Source organism: Pungitius pungitius, chromosome 18 (genome assembly GCF_949316345.1).
Source record: "Pungitius pungitius chromosome 18, fPunPun2.1, whole genome shotgun sequence".
Taxonomy (NCBI): domain Eukaryota; kingdom Metazoa; phylum Chordata; class Actinopteri; order Perciformes; family Gasterosteidae; genus Pungitius; species Pungitius pungitius.
Genome location: NC_084917.1, coordinates 16,174,654 through 16,198,577, shown reverse-complemented (window position 1 = coordinate 16,198,577; position 23,924 = coordinate 16,174,654). Strand labels below are relative to the sequence as shown.

The window sequence follows — 23,924 nt, the reverse complement described above, 5'->3', positions numbered from 1 at the left end:
ATTAAGTTCCCCACCAAGGGCTACTCATATAAACAAATTGTATAAAAAACAAAACAACAAGCCTCTCGTCTGTCAGAAGGAGGGAACCGTCACGACTATCATTAAGTTATTCCAGACATTCTTGGTCATTACTGATAATAAAAAACGTTTTTCTTAGTGCTCATTTAGGGAGTCGCTGTCTTGTCCTGGTTGAGGAGTGCAAAGTCAAAGCAAAGCCGAAAGTGCCAACCAGGCAGACACCGGTCTGATAAGGATAAGAGTTAGAGACACACCAAGCACCATACAACACTCACGCTTTTTTCCAATAATTACAATAATGTTAGGAGACCACACATTGTATATGATTGGATCTTGTGTTGCAGCGAGAGGACCTGCTCCAACTCAACACCAGAAATCTTGGCCTTAAACTTCAGAAACAAGAATTATAAAACACAATGTTCTTCCTGATGTTAGTCAGTTGTTCTTCTGGCCTGTGGGTCGACAGAACTGCTCCTGCCTTTGCAAATGCAGCGCTGATACTTTCCTGTGGTCGATGGCGCATGCATGATGACCAGATGTGATTCTGTTTCTCCAATGGAAGGGATCTTCCTGCGCTGCGGTGAATGACCTGGTCCCCCTGGTCTAACGCATGCGCTCACTCAGAGTGCGACCCCCAGTGGACTTTTTAGGAATAGCAGCTACTTAACTACTTAGAGAAATGCAATTTAAGTCTTTCTGTAATTTTCACACTTTGCAGACCGTATGTTTAACACCTCTGGCCTAAGCCATGGGGCAAACAATCCTTTGTGGCCCATTCCCCCCCCCCCCCCCGGGGGAAGGGAAGACGAAGCGCACGACTGGCTTTGCTTCTCCCTCCCCTCCATCTATTGGCCCTGCTTCCGCTGTATTGGATGCTGTCCAAGTAAACCTTGGTGGGCAAATGGCTGAAAAAGGAGGACCGTGGGCTTGATTAACCTCAATTGCCCCTTGTGTAAAATCATTTAACACCTTCTGCACCTCCCAGGCACATACAGCATACCATGCATCAATTATTGACATTAATTTGCTGAAATAATTGAATATTTGGGTTAGCCTGAGTTTTATGCATTTTATACACCATAACGTTTTGGCCCTTTCCCTGCAGGATCCCCTGACTGTTTGTGACAGTACAGTATACTATCAGTCTGTCTGTCATAGTTTAGTTAATTCTTTTTTTATTAATAAATTAGATAAATTACACTGAAAGAATTCAATATTACGAACCTATAGAGGTTTAATGGTTCTATGTTGATTAACTTTTCACTTGATGGTGTATTTTCATTATCTGACAAATAGCTGAGAGAATGATGGTTTGGCTAATGTACAATAGTATATATTCGGCATATTGTGATAGTATAAAATATATCAATGGATATCCTAGTTCTGATTCTTATTTAAATCACAGCAAAGAGAAAAGACCACTGGATCTGACTATTGATTTTTCGTTTTATTTCTTCTGTACGTATTTTAAATGTTCCTTCAAATTTTCATCTATTAAAACCATATTAATAATATCTTTTACTTTTCAAATCCTCTTAAATACTAAAAATATTAAATCAGCTTTTGAAAATATATTCAACTTTTTCAATTTCACTGATTGTTTCATAGTTTTTCAGACCGTTTCTGAGATATTAATGGGTGTACCCAATGCTGGGTTACTTGTTGTTCCTAGAGTTTTAAATAGTAGGATGGGAGGCAGAGCCTTCACTTCAAGTTCCTCTTTTGTGGAAAAAGCTTTCACTTTGAGTCCGGGGGGAGGGGAGGGGGGGGCAGACATGGTCAGCTGTCATGGCAGCTGCGCCCTGTTCTCGCGCTGAAAGCCACACATGCACTCATCCTTGGTGGCTCACACAGCTGATTGGCTTTAAGGGAAGCATAGTTTTTAGCTTTCACCATTCCAATGCATTTCCAGCAGGAAATCCATTTACTAGTTAGGTTTAGATACATGGTATTTTCAGATTGTTAAGTGTCTTTGGATGCCTGATGTAATTTGAGGTTATTTGTATTAGCATACCTTTTCATCTTGTAGATTCCCCTCATGACTGTCCCAAAGTTCCCAGAGCCCAGTTCTCCATCCTCCAAGAAGAGCTGGTTGCGATCCACTGTAGAACTCCTCAGTTCATCCGGGTCTGCATATGGATTATATACATCTGTGTCCATTGGCATGGCCTCTGAAGGAGAAATGACCATGTGACGTAAGAGGAATAGTGATGGAGTAATTTATACATTTGTCTTATGCAATCTTATATGTGAAGTGAAATTGATTTGTTTCATCTTTATCTTTAATATATAACAGCCACTATTCTGCTACCATTTTGTTCCAGCCTCAAACAGGAGCCTCAAAAAGGAGTTACAGGATGCTCCTTATCCTCCATTATGCAGAACAGGTCGACTGATGGTTCTATCTGATGGTGGTTGTCCCTGCAGTGGTCCTGCCGTACACCTGGCTTACTACTCGTAATATTTGAATCATTTCTTTCATGAGTTTTTCCTGTGCTGATGAGAGGGTTTCGGGACAGAGGATGTCGCATGTGTACAGACTGTAACGCCCTCTGAGGCAAATTTTTAACTTTTAATTTTAGGCTTGCAAAATAAAATGTATTGTCAAGCCCAGCAGGTTTCTAAGCAACGGGAGTAAAGGAAAAAATGATGACACAAGCAGGAAGTCCCATTTTGACAGACCGCGTGGTTCAGCCTATGCGGTTGTTGGAGGGACGAGCCCAGGTCTACCGCGAAGGTCCTAAAAGGATGCAGCCCACGAATTGAGACATAGTTACAGGGAGGAAGGCTAAACCTGCTATGCATTTTCAGCACTGGACTTTCCAAGCTGCTTGCACGAGAGAACGCAAGCAAGAAGAACCTCCAAAGGGAATGGAGGGAATGCGTCTGCTCAGCAGCCATGTTGCTGTGATTCCTCGCCTTGTAGGTAGCAGAGGTGGGAACAAGTCACAGTTAGGCAAGTCACAAGCAAGTCTCAAGTCATTGCCCTCGAGTCCCGAGTCAAGTCGAGTCAAAGACGAAGCAAGTCCCAAGTCAAGTCCCAAGTCAAGGCCAACAAGTCTCAAGTCGAGTCACAAGTCGTACCATTTTAGTTTCGAGTCATTTCGAGTCATCTTATTATAGTGGGGACCGGGAACCCTGGGTGATGGTGCGCTGCCTCACAGACCTAGACTACGAAGGGAAGGGTAATGGTGGATCGACTGTGACTGTGTTATAGTACTGTAACGCTCACCCCAATGCTGCAGCGTAAATAAGGAGGCGATGACTGGCTTGCAACTCCGGTGCATTTATTTATACAAAACAACTCAACTTCGGTCACTGTTGGCCGTCACCACGCCGAACGAACACTTCCGCATACACGGCCCCCCAAAACTCGGGTTGTCTCGCGTAACTACAGCTGGTAACAGAGCATAACGTGAACACATGCAACATCTGCATAACTGATTAACTAATAACTTTAACTCAGCTCATTACACTACTTTAAAACGGACGTTGACATAATGTTGGCGAGGATTTCCATCGGAGTCTGAATCCAGGTTCAAAAATCCCGATTTTTGTAACCATGAACGAGCTGTCTCGTTGATACGGTCAAATGGACTGCAGTGATTGGATGTCGTGCAGGCAGCGCGCGCTCTCTGCATACAGGTGGCGCACATTTTTTTGACAGATGCAGATAAACAGAGCGGCGCGGTGGTGTGAAAATGTTTTCCCCCAGATTTCATGGGAAGTAGCAAGTCTTCTCGAGTCAAAAGGCTCGAGTCCAAGTCAAGTCACGAGTCATCGGTGTTCAAGTCCAAGTCGAGTTGCAAGTCTTTGTACGTTTTGTCGAGTCTCAAGTCATCAAATTCATGACTCGAGTCTGACTCGAGTCCAAGTCACATGACTCGAGTCCACACCTCTGCTATAGGCTACCTGAATTTCTGAAAGTACTATATTTATAAATATGCTATTGCTACACTGGAATTGGTTGAACAAAAATAAAAATCCATGTGAAAAAAATTACTTCTCACTGTTCTCGGGTCAAATATTTGTATGTATAATATATGCGATTAATTTCGATTAATTAATTACAAAGCCTCTAATTAATTAGATTAATATTTTTAATCGAGTATATATCGATATATATATATATATATATATATATATATATTGTAAACATTCATTAACTTACCTTTGCTGGCTACCTGATTATTGGCCACATAAGGATTTTGAAGCTCTGTGGGGTTGTGTCGAGATCCCCATTTCTGTTTTCAGTTGATCAGAAAAGAAGATGTTTGAGAGTACACACATAGTGAAAACACATGAAACATACAAATACATGGTGCACTGCTGAAATGTACAGTGAGTAAAATAAGGAGGATGCCACACTTTGTATGGAACCTATGTTCAATAAAGAGGAATTCTTAGAAACATTAGAATTTGATGTTAAGTTCAGAATTCATTAATTTAAAATAATTAAAGTGGAGAAACAGTTTCTTTCTGTATGTGATTATGTGATCTAGTATGTGGTCTTTCAACCACCAGTCCATGTCACTGTAATACTTTGTGTTCATAGAATGAGACATTGTATGATTGTCCATACAAAAGGATTTAGAGGAAGAGTATAAATGTATGGGGTTAACATCTGCATTCTTTTGCATTCAAACAAAGGGTGTGGAAGTTAAGTAACAAAATGACTGTCCTAATGTTCCCTCGTAGAACATTACAACAGTTTGATGTCAATGATCTGTTCAATTATCAACATCAACATACACTTGTTCCCACACCCCTGCTTTAAAGAAATTAAGCAACATTTAACAAATCTTTTGCATTAGTGACTAGGTTGGAAAGAATATTTAAAAAGTGAATCTTTGTAAGATTCTGCAATCACATTCATAAAAGTTGGAAATCTTGACCTGCAAAAACAAAGCAAAGTGTTGAGTATGTCAAAGAGCATCCATATCACGGGCCCCTCCTTTTAATACCACATCTCAAGACCCAAGAAATCATGAGAGGCTTAAAAGGCTATTCAAAGGCCAATAAATAAGGATTTTATAGAACACTGGATATTGGGATAAAGGATTTATAAAGGATGCAGTCTCTTCTTTGGTCCAAAAAACTTGCGGAGGACAGGCAGGTCTTGACATGCTCATATTGAAGGAGGGACTATTGATCAGGAAACAGCAAAAGGCTGACTTTGGTTCAGATTGTAATCGCAGTGAATGGGGAAGACATGATGTGTTAGTTAGCAAGTAGCAATCCACACTGAAGCAAATTCCCATAAGAGGGAAGGATTGGGATGTGTGTGTGTGTGTGGGGGGGGCGACCAATAGTTTTACGAGAAGCATACCTTTTTTATGCCAGGTATGGGAACAGTTCTGAGTTTGGAGAAAATTCCATCTGCCGCATGTTGCTAAAAACCAAAATATCAGACAGGTTATCAGAGGGTGACATAGTAATTACAGTAGAAACAGATTCAGGGGAAAGGTTAGCTCCAAACACAGATGTGTCAACGCTATGTCTCAGATTACTGACTTATTCAATAGCAAACTACAAGAAGCAGAGATGCACTGGTCACACAGTATGCAACATTCACATTTCGTTTAATTGTATGGTATTCCCTTGAGGACCTTCATTTTTTGTTGATTTTGACAAATCAAGTTGTAGTTTCCAGGCATCAGAGTCAATTTTTAGCAGGTGCAACCACTGCATCATTACTTTTTTAGTATTAACACCTTCAGCCTTTTTACTACTCTCTGACATTTAGCCTACAAACAAAACCAAAACAATCTGCAGGAATAAATAGCACTAGAGGGAAATGAGAAAGTTCAGGTCTTGAACCGAAGTATCAGCCGTACACCTGCTGAGGGTGAACAGACATTTGTCATTCTCACTCATTATTCATTATCATCAATCACGTTAAATTACAATAATCTTGATTGATCACAAAATCAATAATTAATTAAAGTAGTGTATTGCACTGTGTGCAAATCCTTGCATGAAGACAGTGCTCCTTATCAGCAGCATTCCCTTTACACAGTAATTACAATATTTCTTGCAAATCCCAACTTGAATTTAAATGTTAATCGTAATAATTTGAATGAATGAATGTTTTCAGATCAAATATAAACCCAAAATGATTTGCCACTGGCAGGGCATTGACATTTTTTTAATAGAAAAAACCTTCACGATCATATCATAACAGGAAAGTTTAGAAATTTAGAAATCTGTTTGCATCAACACTCAATAAAAGTATTGTCGCTGTTAATTAATTCATGTTCACTACTATATTTGTGAGATTGTTCTTTGAGTGCCCTTAAAGAGAGAAACATACTGTAGACACAGAACCATGAGAATACCAATGGCACCACAAAAACCACTTACAAGGGCAGAAGTTACTCGAGAAGGATCTGGTGGGAGTTGCCGTCCTGACATCCCTACAAACACAGTGGTTCTCAAAGTTAAATTGATTGATTTCAGATGATATAAATTCATGTGCAGCACAATTGTCTTCCTGTAGACAAGTTAGATTTGTGTCAGCGATTTTTTTACCAGTTTCTCCGTTGGGTCTTGGACAGGGCTCTGTTAGCACACGCAGCAGACCATCGGGTTTGTATGAGTAGTGTTCCACCAGCTGTGGCAAGGAGAGAGAATGTATCAGGCACTCAACCCCATACATGCATCAAAAACTAAAAACCTGCAAAGAAACATTCTTCAGATTTCCATATGTTCCCTGTACCCCAGCAGACCAGCATAGACTGCGTTGGTTTTCTAAGTGACTTTCTAGTGAGTGGTCTAAACATGACAACGTCTGTCCTGAGATGGAGGATGCGTCCCCTGATAATCTGGACAAACTGTTAGGTTTCTAGCAATGCAAGGGTTTTAAAAATAGCTCAGAGTTGTCAATGTGCCTATTTTGTATATTTTTGAGAGTGAAATATGGAGATGGAGATCATGTTGCAGGACCAGGACCTTGCACTGAGATCCACTGCTGCTATTATTATCGGGAAATGTTGACCCCCTATGAGCAAGCTCGCAGCCTTTGAGCCTCAGGTGGGGCCTTTCTGTCTGTTTCAAAGTCGTGACTTAAAACCAAAGGTGGTGGCGCTTTTGCGACCAGATTCTTGGCTTTGGAATCACCTGCCTGACGGATTGGTGATCTATTTTAAATCACATACTAAAACCCAAAGAATTTCACCCACTTCCAAAGACTCTGCATCTGGATGACTGCCGCTAGCCGATTGATAGCTTGGTGTCTCGGATCGGGGACCGGACTTCACTGCCTGCACATGCACTCCTCTTTTAAAAGCCACACACATTACTATCGAGCAAACTTCCTGCAATATTACTTAATATTCAGTAGCAGTGTGTCCTTAAACAATACAACGGCTGGGACCCCTAAACATAATCCAAAGAGTGATTTGTTTGTTTACCTGCCACAGGGTGTCAAATTTCTTGCCATCTGGGATGGAAAGCTTGCCCGCCCTGTCCTTGTCAATGCGATAGTGCATGACTTTCCGTTCATGGAGTAAGCACAGAGCGAAAGATCCTTTTGAATCTCGCTGTCGGATCCTGTACTCACAAAAGAAGAAAAATAATTCAAGTGGGTGTGAAATTCCTTCTCTGGAGGTAATATAATACAAGTACCATTTATATACTTCCATCAGAGATGTGAATGATGTTTTGTGAGGTTCAGAAATTGCCAGTTGTGTGTGCAAGTCCAGGTCAGATGAATACAAGAAAATGCAAACTATCAGTGACTCAATTTGAAGTAATTTCATAAACTCTACATACTATAACCCATAACACAGTACGTTGTCGTGTTAGTACTCAAAGACTCTGAGTGGTAATCCATTCCAATTAAACCACGCGTCCAGGAAAAGCACCAGGCTTTGAAACCAACTTTACATTGTGGCCAAATGGTAGAATTACAATTTCGTTGGTTATGCAACGCCATTGGGCTAAAAAAGCCTTTTTCCTACAGCCTGAAATAGACATCTGTAGAGTTAGATTATTTTTTCTAAAGGAAAACAACTTTCATATAGTTATAGCCCTACTTTAAAAGTCTTTATTTAAATCAGCAGCTCCTAAAAGTGCTTAAATACCAAAACAGCCAACCGTTCCAACCTGGTATCCAGTTCTCTCTAAAGGTCCATGAATTAAACAGACATCTCAATAGGTTCAAGAGGGATGCTGAACCCCAACATACATCTGCACTTCTTATTAACCATTCCGACCAACTCTCTTACCCCATCGACTGAGTTACAGCTATTGTGTGTCTTAAATGATAGTTTGGACTCATACAACTTACTTTTGGCACAATCTTTGAAAGAACAAGAACCGCTTGTATGAAAATTGTTGGCATTAATTAGTAATTGCGTAAAGTAAACACGATAATACTGTAATAAACGTTTGCTGCACTAATATAGATATGTATGTATAGTCGTTTGTTGTCGTCTTCTAACACATTGTACAGCTGCACCATGCTGGTTGATAAATGGGTTTAACGAAGAAAAGTAATGAAGAACAAAACAGGAACTTCAACAGATGGCCAGTGTGTTGTCGTTACCTGAAGGGAACGAGACGCTGCGTAAAGACGCTGTGGGAACGCCTCTGCGTGACCGCCTCTGCGTGAACGCGTCATGAAGCATGTGTGAAATTTAACCAATGGCGAGCTGGTACGTCATAGGCGGGGGACGCCGGGACCAGGGCGCTAAAAAGGGACCCGAAGGGCAGGACTATTCATTCATCTCTGAAAGGCCGAATCGAGTGCCACAGGCAGGCCGGGAGTATGGCAGAACGTTTACGCAGCGTCTCGTTCCCTTCAGGGAACGAAGGTTACATACGTAACCGAGAGACGTCCCCTCTCAGGGAACTCGAGCTGTGTAAAGACGCTGTGGGAACCCTATACCCACTCACTATATGAGCAAGTGACCGTGGTGTGAGGTTTTTAAGACGCACACTCAGACGAGAGCACCTGTGCTCAAGGCGAGGGTAAAGGTCCCCGACAGGAGGGCTTCTGCAGCCGCCATACCCCAGGTAGAATGGGCCCGGACAGCCGAGGTGCGGGCTGGCCGGCCGATTCATACGCAAGTGTGATGGCTTCAACCATTCATTTGATGCGGCTCTGTTATTACGCCTGGTCCGACGTCGGGAACGGGGGGACAGGGTGCCACAAAGGAAGAGAGATGCCAAGACAGCAGACGGGGATGGCCTGTGGGAAACATAGCAGGAACTCCAGTACTGAACCGACCGGGCAGTTAGCTGGGTCCGCAGTTGTTCCCACAGCAAGTGGCACCATCTACCGGCATACGCCGTCCTAGTGGCGGGGCTCTGGAATAGAAGGTGGTCTCTACGACCTCAGTCGAGAGACCGGACCTTGAAGGGCGGGCCCCCTCAAGGGCCACGCCCATAGCTTCCAAAGCTCAGGGTGGGGGTGAACTATGGACCCCGACGCCTGAGACAGCAGGTCCGACCTGATTGGGATCTCTACCGGGGGACCTGCGAGGAGCGACATTAGGTCCGCAAACCATACTCGGGCCGGCCAGAACGGGGCTACTAATAGTAGGCTGACTCCGTCCTGACGGACCCTATCCAGAACACCTGGGAGCAGAGCAACCGGGGGAAAAGCGTACAGGCGCATGCTTTTTGGCCATGCCTGTCCCAAAGCATCCAAGCCGAGAGGGGCGGGGTGCGTGAGGGAAAACCACCGAGGACAATGAGTTGTCTCTGCGGAGGCAAATAGGTCCACATCGGCGCGGCCGAAGTGACCCCAAAGGAACTCCACCACCTCTGGGTGGAGTCTCCAGTCCCCGGGCCTCGGCCCCTGCCTCAACAGGGTGTCTGCCCCTTGGTTCAAGACGCCCGGGATAAAAGCCGCTCTTAACGAGCGGAGCTTCCCCACGGACCACAGGAGGATCTGGCGGGCTAGCTTGTTCAGCGGCCGAGAGCGCAGACCTCCCTGATGGTTGATATAAAAAACCACTGATGTGTTGTCTGTCCGGACAAGCACATGCTGGTCCGTCAGGGCTGGGCGGAAGTGTTTCAGCGCCTGAAACACCGCCAGCATCTCCAGCTGGTTTATGTGCCAGGACCGGATATGATCCTGCCACAGCCCCGAGGCTGAGTAACCACTCATGATCGCACCCCAGCCCGTGAGGGAAGCGTCTGTCCGAGCGGGAGATAGGTGTGCCCGCATCGTGGTCGAATCCCAAATTACGCCCAGGAAAGTGGTCCTACGTGCTGGGGAGAGCACGCTTTTCCTGGTGTTGAGTCTCAGCCCCAGACGGTTGATATGAGCGAGCACAACATCACGGTGTTGGGCCGCCAGGCGCTCGGAGGGCGCTAAAATCAACCAGTCGTCCAAGTAGTTCAAAATACGGATGCCCTGGAGACGCAATGGCGCCAGAGCCGCATCCACGCATTTGGTGAACGTAAGGGGCGAGAGGGCTAGGCCGAAAGGAAGGACCTTGTATTGGTAAGCTTGAAAGTAAGCGTCCTGGAGATCTACCGTGACAAACCAGTCCTCTGACCTGATCTGTGCTGCGATCTGTTTGAAAGTGAGCATCTTGAAGCTCAACTTCGCAACAGCGCGGTTCAAACGGCGGAGATCCAGAATCTGACCCAAACCCCCATCCTTCTTTGGAATGATGAAGTAACGACTATAATAGCCTGACTCTCTGTCTGGGGGGAGAACTCATTCTACGGCTCCCTTCCGCAGCAGGGTCTGTACTTCTTGCTCCAACAGCAGAGCCTGCTGGGGGTCTACCACCGTGGGTAGTACGCCCCAAAATCGAGGTGGCCGGCACCTAAACTGGATGGCGTAGCCGACATTGATTGTGTGCAGGACCCATTGAGATACATTGGGGACGGCTCCCTCGGGGCCGGAAACCTCCTCAGAGGGGGCAAACGGCCCTCGGGCTCACGCTCGCTGGACCCGGTTGTGCCCCGAAGCGGCGGCAGGGACAACGGACCGACTCCGGGAGAGTCCCGGGGAGAAGGGAGCACCAAAAAGTGCGGTGGCACCCTAACGCCTCCGGTGGGGGTCATTCCTGACCCTTACGGTGTCAGGGCCTATTGGACCTCAGACCAGTCCGGCCGCGAGAGAACCTCGTCTGAGCGTACCGTGCTGCTGCCCAGTCTCCACGAGGGGGTGCGCGCAGCGCGACGCTCTCCTGCTGCGCTAGGTGGCCCTCGAGCGGCCCCGCGGACATGGCGTCGTCGGGGAAGAAAGGAATCGAGCGCCTCCGCCTGCCATCTCTCGGCGTGGAGTTTATCCGCCACGGCCCGATGGCACCTCCGAAGAGGGTTGTCGGAGAGAGAGGGGCATCTCCTCCTTTAGGCTGGAGTGGCTCAGCCAAAGGTGCCGCTCCATAGCCACCATGGCTCCCATGGAGCGGCCGACGGACTTCGCTGTCTCCTAAGTGGCTCTCAACTGTGTGCCTCAGCTCACGCACTGCCTCCGGAGTTAGTTCCGTCCCCTCGGCCACGTCGGCCAGCAGCTCTGCCTGATACGCCTGGATAAGCGCCATCGTATGCAGGCAGCAAGCCGCTTGCCCCGCCGCCGAGTAAGCCTTGCCCACTAGAGCCGAGGTAGTCCTCGAAGGCTTGGTGGGCAGCACCGGTGTCCTCAGCGACACGGCCGCGAGGGAAACATGGCCTGCCAGGGCCCCCTCCGTGGCCGGCATACTCCCGTAGCCATGTCGCTTAGCCTCAGCTAAAGACAAGTACAATGCCGTACGCGGGTTGTACACGCGGGCTCACACCGGCCTACTCCAGGACGCCGACACCTCAGTGTGGACGTCTGGAAAGAACGGCAGGCACCGACGCGGAGGCGCTCTGTGGGAAGGTAAGAACCGCTCCTGCAGTTTACCGGAAGCAGAAGGCTGCTGCTAACTTTCCGGCCAGCTGATATGGAATCTGTCAGCGGCTCGGGTGAGGACCTCCAGCAGTTCTTTGGCGGCAGCGGGGGAATGAGTCGCCTCGGCATCAGCCTCCGCTGCCTCTAGGCTCACCACGTCCAGCTCCCCAGAGCCGGAAGAACGTGAGAGCAACGTCTCGTCCGGGGTGGAGGAAGCCGCGGAGCGTGCCTCCGACGCCAGAAACGAGCGCCTGGATCCCGCAGTGAAGGGCCGGGAAAAGGCCTCAGCCGTCCCGGAATCTTCCACGAGATCCATTTGTGATCCCCATGAAGTCATCCGGCACTCTGCCTCGGCACGAGCTGGACCGGAGCCGCGTGGAGCACGCCTCATCGAGCCGTCCTCGTTGCAGAGAGCTCGAAGGGAGACGCGAGATTGCCACGACAGGTGCTCACAATCTGCACAGCAGAGCTAGCTGAGCGTGCTCCACGCCTAGGCTGACAACACACAGGTCGTGTGAGTCGGTGCCCGTAATAAAACGGGTAAGGGGGGGACACACTGGACAAACCGCTCAGCCATTACTAGGTGGAAATATTTCACTACCGCACTAGATGAAGGCACAGAGATGAATGGTCCTGCCCTTCAGGTCCCTTTATAGCGCCCTGGTCCCGGCGTCCCCCGCCTATGACGTACCAGCTCGCCATTGGTTAAATTTCATACGTGCTTCATGACACGGTCACGCAGAGGCGGTCACGCAGAGGCGGTCACGCAGAGGCGGTCACGCAGAGGCGGTCACGCAGAGGCGCTCCCACAGCGTCTTTACGCAGCTCGAGTTCCCTGAGAGGGAAGTGCAGTAATTTATCTGAACTATGATATAAAAAGAAAAAGGACATAAACGTTATTGAAATCTAAATGTAGCCTTACTATTATAATATTGTTAACTGTTGATGGCCACTCTTGGTAAACATAGCCAGAACTTTGCAAGTAACTTCAAAATATTTTATACATAAGGCAGTATTTGAAGTATTCTCGTTAAAATGTATTTAAAGCTATAATCATAATGTGAGGTCCTGCTTCAGTGGAAACACATTCTTCTTTCTATGATTTCAAAAGGGACACATTTCGCCCTGCTGTCATTCTTCCTCGTTTGGCTACTTCAGGAAGTCCTTTGCAAACTGCCAGAGAGGAAACCACACTGTGTGTGTGTGTGTGTGTGTGGGTCTGCTTGTGCGTGTCTTTTGTGTTTCTTCATTTGAGACCACTATGTCTCAACTGTAGTTTCAGCTGCCGCATACTCTACACTTTTCTTGTTCAGATAGAAAAGCAGAAGACACATTTTGAACATCTAAGATACTGTATTCAATGTAATAAAATGTTGAGCAATTGTTGTAGTTATTGATTTAGGATGTTTTATTTTGTAGCATTTACTTTAATTTCAACACTGTTAAATTAACATTTTGTATTCATAATAAGTGCATTCAAACCAGTGGGGAACAAAGCCAGAACAAGAAGAATCGAGAAAGTACAATTTCTTCAAGATAGGCAAACTACTAAATGCTATAAGAAAGAGCGATCTTAAGTGCTACCTGGCCCAGGTATAGTTGGTAGAGGTGTGGTTTTTTTTTGTAAATGGTTGGTGAAGTAGTTTCTACAGCTACAGGACATTTACTCAGGGCCCAGCGTTGGTGGCCTGAGAGAAACCAAAAAGGTCAGTGCACACAAGAAACTACACCATTAGGTCCGTTTGTAAAACTCCAACGTTGCAGGATGTTAACTACATGTCAGCAGCAAGACACTTCGCAAAAAGCCTGAATGTTGGTCTGGGAGGTGGATGTATTTTTAAAATTAATTTCTGTTAAATTACTTCCTACACGGTAGCATTAATCTTGTTTACTGGCAGCTTTTCCAGCCACAGATGTACTTGTCAAATCATCTTATCCGGTGACATTTGGGGGATGAGCCATAAAATAAGACTCCTATCAGCGAAGTGTAACAATCGAGTTAGATGTTTCATGTTTTTCATCTTCATAAATCTAGTGTGGTAAAAGAATAGTGGTGCTTTTCAGAAAAGTTTTTTGAGTATGTTAAGATTATTGGGAATTTGCATGTTTTCACAAATACTGATATACCGTAAATTCCGCACTATAAGCCGCTACTTTTTTTCCACGCTTTTAACCTTGCGGCTTATACAACGGTGCGGCTAATGTATCATTTTTTACGGGCTAATGTATAATTTTTTACGGTATAACGCGCGAGAGCGAGACAGACAGGTGCAAGTTACGGGCAACCAATGTGTCCGTCGGAGAAGGAAACCGAGCGGCTGCACGTAAACTTGCCCTTAATGAATCAATGGTGAGACGTTGAAGACGGCAATGTGAAGAACTGCGGCATAAATGAACACATCTTTTTTTCGTACTAAATTTAAGGGCTTATATTCGGGGCGCTCTATAGTCCGGAATTTACGGTAAACGGTAGAATTTGAATGGATTAGATACTATTCACATCACACCATTTATGCTAAAAGCTGTACAAGGACACTTGTTAAATACTTACAGGAATTTTCCATTTAAACGGGAGCCATTTTGAAGCCTTGGCTCACAGTCTTCTCGTGTTATTGATCCATGGAACCAAGGCATTTTTTCATGTGCAGTGGTAGAAATGAGCTTCTCCAGCTGAGGCTTCTGGCTGATGATGGCCTGCTCCAGAGCTGCTCCCTGTACACACACACACACACACACACACACACACACACACACACATGAGCTATGTGCCAGTGCCTACAATAAAAACGATATGTAGGCCAAGCTTTTTATGATGAGTGCTCAACAATAATATTATAGTAACCTTTTAAAATGTTACTATCATCTCCAATAGTACTAGTAAGTTACTTGACTTATGTTTACCAGGTTGAGGTTCTCAGCAAACACATTCAAGGCTGATTAAGCTCTAATTTTCTAGTTTCCTAGGGGACACACTCTTTAATCCTCCATGTTCACAGAACACAGCGTTATGGACACTTATTTATGCACACATGTTGATTAAACAAAAAGCGTAAAAGTAAAAATTCCGTTTGATAAAAGAGATGACTATAAGATCCACAAGATTGTAAATTAAACTTTGCTTTTTTTGGAAATTTGTGAAATCTTGTGCAGAAAAGTTTCATTAGAACTTGGTTTTATTTATTTTCCAGCCATCAATCTGTCACGATAATAACATTGAATTTACCAAAGTAATTAATGACATCTGGGATAATGGTGGCTTCACTAAGAATAAGGAAAGTTGCCCAAATTGTTCACATCCATGTTTACAGTGTACATTTTCAAAATTAGAGGTTCTAAATCCTTGATACTTGGGGACTAGAGGATCCCCAACGATATGGGAAATCGTTTACCTTCACAATTGAATTGACTTTAGAAGTGATCGCAATGTGAGTAAGAGTCTTAAGTGTTTCTATTATTAGGATCATGTGTTTCACTTCTTCTACCGTAATCTCCTCAGTTGACCACTGGTATTGTGGTCTTATTTTAAATGTTTTCAGATTGAGGTCCCTGAAGCTAGTTCTTATCAAATGGCGGTGTTTAGCATTTTGATATAAAAAAGGTTGAAAACTACCTTTCAGCCCACTTACAAGATTGAAGAGTTGAAACTGACCTGTAGATTCCATGTCTGTTGTACATACTCCCGGATCAATTTTTCCTTGAGGTCCTCAAACGCTCCAATCTTTGGCTGCATGTTTCTGGGCCTGTTGCAGGGCTTCTTTAGCAGACAAACAAGGCCATCCATCTCTTGAGAGTGGTAGTCAATCACATCAACCGGGGTTCTGTGGCTCTTCCCACCAGCAATCGCATACATTTCATTGGGTTCTCTTTCAATGGTGTAGTGGTAGCAGCGGCCGGAATAAAACACAGACAGTGCAAATCCTCCGAGATAGTTTCGACTTTGCCTCAGCAGGTATGTGCCGTTACCCGTGCTGGCCTGCCCCAGGTAGTCCTCTGCCTCCTCCCTGGTGACGTTGCCATAGAAGAACGGCAATGCATTCACTGTGTCAGCCATGTTGTCTTCTGGATTATGGCTCTTTTAGTCCTCTTGCAAAGGATCAACCCTGACAGTAAAAGTCCAGATTAATTCACTCTGTTATCAGTAACATTAAAATGGTAGAGTCTATTTACTTATTGAGCAGAGTACAGTCTTTATGCATGAGTGATGTTTATATGGTACGCCGTTCACTGTGTGACAAAAATAGAGATTAAGTTCAGACAGGAAGATGATGACATTTGCATCGCCCAGACCAACTAATCATCGGTTGATCACCGTTAAATGAGCCTATGGATACTAAGTTTAGTATTCTTTTTGGCCGTAACCATTTGGCTTTTCTACTCGAGCCAGAAGTGACAAGAGCGGGTGGAGCTAAGTAAAGCTGAATGCTGAACAAGAAATGTGTCACTTTAACGCTAGTTACATACATACATATATGGTTATATTGTATATAATGTACACAATGCATGTATAGGCCTTTATTGAGGTCCATTAAAGGTCATTCAGTCCTCCCTATATGGAAGAGTAAACATAAAAAGTAGACCAGTTTCTTTTGACTTACGTTTACATGCTGTGTTTTGTTTTGCTGTGTGGTCTGTCTGTGTGTGTGTGTGTGTGTGTGTGTGTGTGTGTGATTCTCCTCAGGTGTGCTGGTGAGGTGCTCCTGCAGCTGCGGCTGATCAGCCAATCAGAAAATGGATAAATGGCGTTGCCAAGCCAGAGATAGGGGTGTATATGGGGTGTTGCTACAGTGAAAGCCAGAAAGTGACAGAGACGCATAGAAGCTTTCATACAGGAACTCCCTTCTCTAAATCTGCTTATATTACAATTGTGGTAAATTGCACATTGTAAAAGGAAAGATATTTGGCTTAAAATGATAGAAAACCATAGGTATGTGATTCAATTCTGATGCCGACTCACATCAAATGCTCTAGCCCTGAGCAAGGAGTTAAGTTAAAAGGATTTATTAACCCTAACATCAAAGTATTGTTCAAGCTTATCTGATATATAGTTATTATTACACATTTGAATATGTACTTATTGTACATACATTTAAATCAAGTAACCAAAAAGCTTAGCCACAGTTGAAAAAGCCAATAGTGGGTGACATACGTAAACTGTGTGTTTAGAATGATTTTTTAAACAATTATAACTTTAGAACTATTCAGGCGTTAACGTTGTAATCTATAAAAAGTGTGTTAGGTTTTCTACAAATTTGTCATAATCTAACAATAAACACACTGTGTTCTAAACACTTCAATATGTAATAATATAGTATTATTTTGTGAAATAATGCCTTTATTCCCATCTGTTTCAAACATCTGATAAGTCTAGAAGAGAACGGCTTAAACCTCATGGACATCTCGAATGTAGACTCTACTGTAGACTCTCTATTTAATGTATTATAGAAGCTTCTGATGTGTTTTTTGTTGTTGTTAGATTTTAATCGGCATAGTAACAACAGCTGTTAAATGTAATGGCAATAAACGTACAATGTTTCCGTCCAAATCGCAGTGACAGAGTAAGTAGCAGATAAGGAAGTGCTAAAGTAAAGTCCCTAGAATTGGTCTTAAGATCAGTAGTGTTACTTTTCACCACAGCAAGAATTGGAAACTATTATTTAGAGTGCACACCAAACATGTTACAAGTCCTTTCCTGAATCTCAATATACAAATTCCATTTGAAAGAAAACTCTGACCATAAGGTCTTTCTTGAACATGTGTAAAAGAATTGTGGTAGTGAAGTCTAAATAGTTTATTTAAAGGAAATATAAATACTTCACTTACCGTATACAAGGTGGTGGTGGGGAGGGGGGGGGGGGGTAGTTCCAGAACGTCGATCCTTTTTGGGGTTCTTTCCGTCCTCTATTTCTTCCGCTGCCAGCTGTCTGAGCCACATGTGAATAGATCTTCTTTAATTCAGCAAGCTCCTGACGAACAAAAGAAGATTCACCCCAAAAGCACATGAAAAGAGTCACTCACAGTGTTTTCTGACTATGTTTTCCTGCTGGACCACATTGACATTTAGTCTGTGTACTTTTACATAGTGAGGTGGTGGAGCACCAATGCTTCCTCATTTTAACGACTTCCTTCATAATGTATGTCTTGTACTTCCTTTTTATTATCTTAACACTGACCAACACTTCTGCTGTGAGCAGGAAATGATGTGCAAACAGACTTTTAAGGTCATAAAGTTGTGTTAATTTGAAATTTTTGTTGAATTGGTTTTAATCGATTTAATTGAGCAAGAAACATCATGGTCTGATCTCTGTGAGATTCAGTAGGAAGCTAAAAAATATACAAGTAGTTTGACATTTTCTTTTTCATGTAGCATATTATTAGATTGAACTTTCTTATTAACTGTTGTTGGAGGAAAATGTTTTGTTTATTATAATTAGATTTTCATTTTGTGGTCAAATATTGTTAAACCGTGACAAAATATTTGGATGAACCTTACTGGACAACAATTTCTCATTCACTAATTCACTCACACATTCACGCTGGTAGTGGAAGAGCAGGACCGTTTTTCAACTGAAAAAATACAAATGTAAAAGGTAAAAGATAGCGTAATAATATAAATGTATGAATGTGGGAAGTACTTTATTTTACACCGATGAAATAGAAGAGAAGTATGATGTAATTTTGTTGCTCTTGCTGCCACAATATTTGTTTGCCTGCTAAGTCTTCTGTTCAGCAGTGAAGCAGGTGTTGAGATCCAATTTAAGAGTATTATTAGCCAAATGTGTTAAATGTGTTAAATAAATGGGATTATATTATAGTATATTTGATTAGAATCAATAGTACTGAACTAGTGGAGCTAAAAGTACAATAGTTATGGCAAAAAGGAAGTGGAGTACAAGTATTAATTAGAATTATTATAGTTTAATTCAAGTAATCTCAAAGATGTGCTTAAGTGTTTTGTGCCAGGGGTGCAGATGTGTCAGCTTAAGCAGACACAGGGAGACAATTTTACTATTATAACGTGATGTATTTTTGGACCGCTGCTCCTCATCTGTAGTTACCTAACAAGGCGATAAAAATGCCTTCCGCCGCTTTGACCTCATTTTTATTTTAACTGGGGGATATAAGAATTTTTCGATATATTTTAAAACTTAATTGTTTTTCCATTTTAATTCTCCATTTAAAAATACCTCTTTTTGATCTAACTCACTGTCATCGTACTTTCACTTGTGTGTGCGTGTTCAACGAGCAGGAAGCGGCTTTAGTGTTTTTCACACTCACAACACCCTTTCAGCCTAATGGACAGTCATGTCCCAAAATGTACTTTTTGTAAAAGAGTTTTCAAAATGTGAATGTGAAATATATTCCCTCTGATAAAGCAGGAGAGATAAGGTGTGTACGTGTTACTTTGTGACAAGAAATGGTTTGAATGAGTTTTTTCAAGGGTGAGACGTTTCTGGGAAGTGAAGGCATTTCATCAGGTGACTTGTTCGCGAGGCGAGACACTACATCATGTTCTGCTTATTCTAAAGTACCAAACGTACAGTACCAAACAGAGAAAATCCATAGGGCTCTACAGCTGGTGATTAAAACCACCCAGAACATCATTAGTACCTATCTCCTAAGCATCAAGGGTGCTGGTGACAAGAGGAGCCTGAGAAGAGCTCAAAGAACATAAATCATAATTATTTTGTCTAATTATCTGATAATTAAATAGTATGTAAATAATAACCTAACATGCCGGAAATGAAGGCACTTCTGTGAGCGAGCTAGAGCCTCTTGCATAAAAAAAGGAGGAAGACAGCAACGCTATCTACAACACAGCATAGCGGAGATTGTGCAACAATGTGACATTTCGAACTCTGCCAGATTCAGCTTGTAGTTCATCTTCAAGCTAAACTGAGGCACTGAGCAGTGGAAATTCTCCCCATATGATGTGTCCTTTACAATGTATGGTCTTTGCACTGAACCCACTGCTCACGTCGCCTTTGAATGAAGGACGTGATCTGTCTTCCCTTCTTTGACTGTACTTGACTGAGCTGCAGCTATTACACACGTTCTCTCTGAATTTACCTGGTCTAGTTTTACTAAGCAGAAGTATGAAATAAGTTTATTTCTGTTAAAATTAAATTGAGTTATTCCAAAACTTCCCCTCAGAAATATATTAAGAGAAACACTTCTGCTTTCACTTCACTTTTAATCTATTTGGCTCCACCTTGTGGAACAACACAATTGCCTCGATTAATGACCCTGGTATAAAAAAAATGTTAGGGATGCGTTTGTTGTGACAGATAATCATGATGCTTATAAAATAAGCATACATTTCTCTGAAAACTTACCGTTAAAAATAGGCCAAAATATCTCATCTTTAGTACATTATTCAGTATTTGTGGAGTGCACGTGTTGTGGCAGGGAGCTTTGGCGCTGATACGCGTGTCTCTGTTTTCACACGGTTTCTTACACACATGGAATACAGAGCACGTCTTTTTTCTAATAAATATATAGACCCACCCGTGGCAAATTTCTAACTAAATATTTTCATTTGATTTCAAAGATGCTTGACAGAGCTTGGTTCAAGAGGCTATGCAAATTATTTTTAAACTATATCTGTCTGTGCAAGTAACACTTCTCTATTGGTTTCTGTTCCTGTTTCATGTATACAAATGAGAAAAGTACTTTAACTGGGTTAACCCTATGAAGAAAAATAAGCAATACTGTTCATCTGTCTTGTTTACTTGTTTAAAATGAATTCCTCTGTGTGTCCATGTAATAGTTTTACTTGTGTTTTACTTTGTGTACCAAGATCCAGAACCATTGCTCTCCTCCACCTTAGCTGCCACCGTCTCTGCCCCTATTTCAACTCTCTACCCCCACTGGTGTCGACTGCGACATCCCAGACAACTACCAGCTAAATCTCCAACCTCCCGTACCTGTCCAAAGTCCTTGAGAAAGCTGTGGCATCACAATTCAAGTCCCACCTCAATCTCCATAATCTCTACAAACCCTTCCAATCCGGCTTCCGCTCAAAACACAGCATAGAAACCGCCTCAATGAAAATCACAAATGACTTACTCCTCTCTGCTTACTCTGACTTCCTCACCATCCTCATTTTCCTTGACCTCATCGCCGACTTAGACATTATCAACCACTCCATCCTCCTCTCATGTCTTCAGGCATAACTGAACTCCCTTGGCATAACTGGCACTGCCCTCTCCTGGTTCACCTCATAGATATTGATGTCTGTCTGAAGGATCAATTCATTTATATTGTGTATATGTATGGTGAATTCAGGTATATTGGGAAATTTTACTTCTGCCTTGAAAAGGCTATGGTAATGTTAGGGGTGCTAAGACATTGCTTAGGACTGAAGTCACATGAGTCACGTAGATGACATCACACAGGAGAAGTAAAATGCTTTTTCCTTATGCTGTCCCAAATTACCTGGTGTCCCCAATATACCTGAATTCACTTTATATAAATATATATATGACAAAGAAGAACAAAATGAATTCGATGACTGTTGTGTCATTAACAGCGATTAATCACTTTATGCGCAAAATTCAATAATTATTTAAAAACTAGTTATATTGCACGCTTTTATTTTAAAGTAATGTTATCAGAACAATACAACTACAACAACAAGTTAACATACAGTATAGAAATCTGTTTTCTTTGACTCCCAGTACTACTGTGTGATGCCATCTGAAGTTCTCTAATGACTCTAGTGGTTGAGTGTATAAGGGGGAGTAGTATAGGCTAGAAAGATGGTAGCCGACGCCTCTCACCCAAGACAAAAGTGGTTTGTGTCCCTTCCATCTGACAGGAGGCTGAGGTCCATCAGGACCAGGACCTCACGCCACACTAACAGTTTGTTCCCGTCGGAGCCAGGTCCTCCACTGACTGACTCCATTTACACTTGACACTTTTAAATACATTTGACACCGTCACACGATTGTGTATAGTTTATTATTTTCATTATTATCTCTTTGCCTGTGCACTTTATTTTTTTAATTTTCTATTGTCTATTTCATTGTTATTTGTTAAGTTTTTTCATTTTCCATCGCCATCTATGCACCATGACAAATTTCTTGTCCAGCATACCATGTAAATAAAGAGAATGTTGGAACAATTACCGACCAGTTAAAGGAAGAACATGCCCCAAGAAGACAAAGCGTCACCAGGTCACATGATTCATGGCCCTGAAGAAACGTTGCAGTCAATTTCCATCAAATAGTACGCGGCAAACCTGCAGCTGGGAGTGTGTAACAACGTGCCGCGTCCTATGTGCAGGGACTGTTCGGAAGTACTCAACACAGTTCATGCACAACGCATCGAGCCCAGTTTCTGCTCCATTTTGCAGTTTCGATCAGGCAACAATGAAGCTTCATGCAGTGACTTCATCCCACATGCGTCCACGTGCATGCGCGGTTTAAGACACACACGATATGTTAGTGTCTGAGACGGGCTAACGTGATGCTATGGACGTGGATACCTGGCTGTACTAGTGATTACTTCCGCCGCATTACCTCTCCCGTGTAGCTGCTCCACCGCATCAGCCCCACAAGGAGCTGCACCTGCGCTCCGTGGGGCATCTGGTGCATGCAGTCCTGAGGAGAAGTGTCAGCATGGCGCGGTTCAACACTCACCCTGAGGACTGGTGTGTCTGTCATCCCGTGCTCAGTGACGTAGGGAACAAAAGCAGCCCGTGGGAGAGTCGCGTGGTCCCGTCCCCCCTCCATGGGAATGTTTACAGTGTGTGCTTTCGTTGGACTCAGGGGTCGCTTCCTATTGGTCCATGACCGTAAACAAAGTTAACGAGGAGGAAGATTGATTGAAATTAAATCTTATATCGTAGGATAAACCCTGGAAGACGTTCAAATCACGAAGTACAAATTGTACACAATGCCCTTATAATCGCGACGTGGTATATTGCAGCAAAGTACTGTCCCATTCGAATTAACGCCATCTCATAGACCAGGTGACGTCAGTGAGGGCCTGGGTTAGGCGTTATGGGAGAGGCTGGCATTGGACCAACAACCTCACTCAACCTCCTTATGACGCTCTCCGAAACAAATAAACAGGTAGATTCGGTCCAAATATTTCCATCTTTCCTTATTATACACATGCTTTTGTAATGATGCATTAATTATAATTTGGTCCAAAAAAGGTACGCATCAAATGTATTGAACATAAACGAAGCGTGATTCCTTATGCTTCACATATATATCACCAGCAGGTGGTGCTGCTGCAAAACATGCAGATGATTCTAACAGAGAGAGCTGGGCTCCACTTTTAGTTTGTAATTCACTTCCTTGCAGATCGTTCCACAAATCAAACCAACAATACAGCTGCACACACATTGTCTCCTTTGATGTATAATTGAAATGCCCTTGCAACCGTGAATGGCATCTGAAATATAGTCTTATTTCTTCAGAGTCAGAGCACAAAAGAAGGAGGGTGTTCCTCCGCACTGTGTCATCTCCACAGCTTTGAGCTTTTTCATGACTAGACCATAACATAACGTGACACCATGCTTGTGGGGCGGATCTGGTTGTGAGCAGTTTTGTTGGAACTTTGGTTGAAAGACAATAGTTCCATGCATGTTGGTGGATGGATGGTGCCGCATGGAGTAGTGCAGTGTGCTGTGGGCCGCAAGGTTGGTAGTTCGAATCCTGGCTGCTCCATGTGACATGTTGAAGTGTCCCTGAGCAAGACACCTTACCCCTAATTGCTCCCCAGGCAAAAATGTAATGCATGGGTTATAATGCAATGTAAGTCGCTTTGGATAAAAGCGTCAGCTAAATAACATGTAATGTAATGTAATGCAGCTACTTCTCACTACAAGATACGTGGATCGTATAATTTCTGTTACAGAGGGACAGATATTTCCATTATATTTTAGTTACCTACGGGCAGGTAGGTGTTGTAGCTAGGGCTTTAGCATCTCCAAGCTTTATATAATACTGTTGTCTCCAGATATTTGAGCAAAATGACTTTACCTTTTTTTTTTATCAGGCACTATATAATCTAATGAAGTCTTCAATGAATAAATTATATGTACCATTTGTTTGGC

The 23,924-nt window shown here is 43.3% G+C and overlaps 1 protein-coding gene across 3 annotated transcripts in view; it reads right to left on the bottom strand.

Annotated features, from left to right (window-relative positions):
• syk (spleen tyrosine kinase) overlaps positions 1-22,797 on the bottom strand; it is a 32,043-nt gene extending 9,246 nt beyond the window's left edge. The window contains exons 1-10 of one of the 3 annotated variants that reach the window (XM_037484791.2): positions 22,344-22,797; positions 17,678-17,820; positions 15,507-15,957; positions 14,409-14,569; positions 7,431-7,569; positions 6,550-6,631; positions 6,382-6,434; positions 5,348-5,410; positions 4,190-4,262; positions 2,033-2,189 (exon numbers count right to left, since the gene is read on the bottom strand). In XM_037484791.2, the coding sequence (XP_037340688.2) occupies positions 2,033-2,189; positions 4,190-4,262; positions 5,348-5,410; positions 6,382-6,434; positions 6,550-6,631; positions 7,431-7,569; positions 14,409-14,569; positions 15,507-15,908 (1,130 nt within the window). In that variant the 5' untranslated portion in view covers positions 15,909-15,957; positions 17,678-17,820; positions 22,344-22,797. The remainder of the gene's footprint in view (positions 1-2,032; positions 2,190-4,189; positions 4,263-5,347; positions 5,411-6,381; positions 6,435-6,549; positions 6,632-7,430; positions 7,570-14,408; positions 14,570-15,506; positions 15,958-17,677; positions 17,821-22,343) is intronic. The other 2 variants (XM_037484792.2, XM_037484793.2) reach the window with 2 other exon arrangements.
• Between the last annotated feature and the right edge of the window lie 1,127 nt (positions 22,798-23,924).